General features: G+C 49.3%; 1 protein-coding gene across 1 annotated transcript; it reads left to right on the top strand.

The window, feature by feature from the left end:
• CONPUDRAFT_68424 (uncharacterized protein) lies at positions 1-1,419 on the top strand (the record flags this gene model as incomplete). Its single annotated transcript, XM_007777861.1, has 4 exons — positions 1-226; positions 290-503; positions 555-923; positions 974-1,419. Coding segments are annotated over 4 exons (1,255 nt in total), but the record flags the coding sequence as incomplete, so codon positions are not given.
• Between the last annotated feature and the right edge of the window lie 1,492 nt (positions 1,420-2,911).

Genomic DNA, 2,911 nt, shown 5'->3' with positions numbered 1-2,911 from the left:
GGGGTGCCAGCTAGATCGTAGCTGCAACAAGTGGGACCTCATCCCTGATTTACTCCCTCGTATCATATTCGCTATTTCGGTGTTCCACGCTTACGGCCATCAGTGGCCATGTCAAATTGTGTATCATCCGCGGAAGTGTGTAGGTTTTGGATTCTCCGACGGAGAGGGCTGCGAGCGCCTCTGGAGTGCGCTTAAAGCCTTGATTCCTACGTTACGCGTGTCCGGTGTATGTGGGCGATTTTTCTGTATTTGTTTTCACGGTGCTCGAGTTGTTGATGGCTTCTGGTAGTTTCATCAACGACTATTCGCTCTCGATGTTCAAATAACTTTCCTGGACTGCAAATCAAGGGAATCCCTTGGATCCTGGCTGTTCCGACGCTGGCAGACAACATGTCAACGACTCACAGAAGCTAGTGTAGGTCTCAGTAATCTAGGTGCGTCGAAGGAAGAGCTGCGTGGATTGTGGAAAGAGCAGGTCGACTACCAAACGAGGCCTCTTGAACGTCAGTACCTTGCATACGATAGTGACTGACAAGTATCTCATTCGTCCTTAGGTCAATCCACCAAACGCGCGCAGCAAAAGCTCGCACACTATATATCCTTAGAACGCTCCCATGAAGAGGCTAAGGAAGAACTTGCTCGGGAAAAACGGAAGTCTTCGTCCCGGCGTAACGTCTTCAGTGCTGACGAAGCGTTGAAGCTAGAGGAGACGGAAGCACGTTGCGCGCGTCTACAAGTTGCAGTCAATTCAGCAAAGGCAAGCATGGGCGTCGATAAGCAAACTCTTAGCAGGCTCCAGTCGGACGAATACTTCGTGGGGCGTCTGAAGGCGCTCGCTGTCAAACGGCAACTGCGAGACAAGCTAAGGCAACGCAAGTTCGAGTTGTCTAGGCTCGAGCGAGTGTATAGGCAGACGCGGAACGGTGTGTGCTTGCGTTAAAGAGATTGATATTTTCTCATCGGCGTGCATCAGAGGAACGCTTGCAAGAGCATACGACTGACTCCCTCAAGCGACGCGAGCCAACGATAACTCAACTTGTGACGCGGTACAATAACCTAGTCGTGCAGCTGGCGGGCATCAAGCGGACGACTCCAAAGCTGTCGTCTGTCGTGCTTCCTCTCAAAATTGATTGCGACGGGATCTTTGCTTTAGACGTAGATGACAACATCTGGGACGACGTGGGACTCGACGAGTCGTCTACTAACGCCGCTCGCTGGATGTCAGACAGCAACATACGGATTGGGATCCGACACGTGCTAACCTTTGATAGATGCGAAGAGGAGAAGGCCAGGGTCCGCGCTGAACGCACCCGTCTTCAAGAGTGGAGTAGAGGGACGTGGGACGCACTAGTGAATGTCACTAATAATCAAGGTTCGTCGTCATTACTCTCTGCCGAGTCGGCACTTTATAGTTCATAGATGAAACCTTGGCGTTTCACGCTCGCGCGGCAAGGAGGAAATTAGCCGTAATGATTTATGTTTGGAAAACTAAAGTAGAATCAATACCGGTGGCTTGGCCGGTATCCCCTTGGGGCCCGTCAGATGCCGAGTTGGAGGACGCGCGTGAATTTTACCAGAGTTCATCACTGTTAAATACCTCCGGAGACGGTGGCATTGAAGACGAGGAAGATTGGGAGGAAGAAATTGTCGAAGATGATGCATTAGCGGAGCTAGCCATGGAGGCAGAAGAAGTTGGATTGGCAGATCAGTACAGGCATTTGGAAGTGGATGAAACTCTGGGGATGGATGATGCGTTTGATAGCACATACTTGATGTCATCAGCTGGGCCATCAACGCCTTCAAAACGTTCACGTTTTAGCTAATATAGTAGTAATATGTTCGCTCCATGATAATACACACAAATCCTAGACCCCATGGGCATTTACCAAACCCGGTTGTAAATTAGGCCGCATGCCTAAGGTGATACTTGTAGTTTAGTACCAATATCAAGATGTTTTAGCGCCCATGGGAGGATATATCATATTAATGGTATAATTGTCCATCCCCCGTGGTGGAGTAGGACTGCCCACGGGCCCAACATCTGCCCAGCTGTGTAATATACATCAAGCTGTAGTATCGTTGGGGTGATGTATTGAGTGGTTCACATTTGTTGGTTTGCCCATGGGGTTTAAAAGGGTCTCATTTTATCGCAATTTAGTCCATGGTAGGACAATGGGCCTAGTTAAATATTGAATGATTCCCCCAAGGGTGGTCACTGCAAATGGTGCAAACCTTCATTGCCCATGGGATGTTGATGGGTAACACACCATATGAGAGCTACCTCCCATGGGGCATTTGTTTAATCGAAAAACTAGGGCTTGCATAATTTCTAGACTTGTATCAATGCACCTTAGGCTTTACTACAAAGAAACCCTTGTCCTGCTCCAGCACTTACAATGAGGAAAGGCTCTATGAAGGAAGGGTGAATATGCCATAGCGTCCATGGGGGACCCATGTGCGTAATGCTGCACCCATGGGGCAACAATACACAGACTACAGGTCCCATGGCAGATGCATGTAAACCATACAGCTTCCACGGGTAACTAATTGAGTATTTACGGTTGGTACGGGAGATCCATGGGTATGTTGTAGCCCCCATGGGAGGCCCATGAATATAATGCTGCACCTGTGGGGCAACAATACACAGACTACAGGTCCCATGGGGGATACATGTAAATATTATAATCCTCATGGGGAGCTGCAAATGATATGCAGCTGCCACCGGGGGCAGCGGGTATACCATGAGTACCCATGGCAGACCCATGTACAATTCAATCACACCCATGGGCGGCAGATGTAGGTTCTGTAGTCCCCACGGGAGATTCATGAGTCTCTCACAGATGCCATGGTACATCCATGCATGCGATGCAGGTTCCGTAGGAGGATAAAGTGTACAATAATGTTCCCCCAT

The sequence above is a fragment of the Coniophora puteana genome, assembly GCF_000271625.1.
Source record: "Coniophora puteana RWD-64-598 SS2 unplaced genomic scaffold CONPUscaffold_132, whole genome shotgun sequence".
In the NCBI taxonomy this organism is placed as follows: Eukaryota; Fungi; Basidiomycota; class Agaricomycetes; order Boletales; family Coniophoraceae; genus Coniophora; species Coniophora puteana.
Note: the sequence above shows the minus strand (reverse complement) of the source record. Positions and strands in the feature narration are given on the sequence as shown.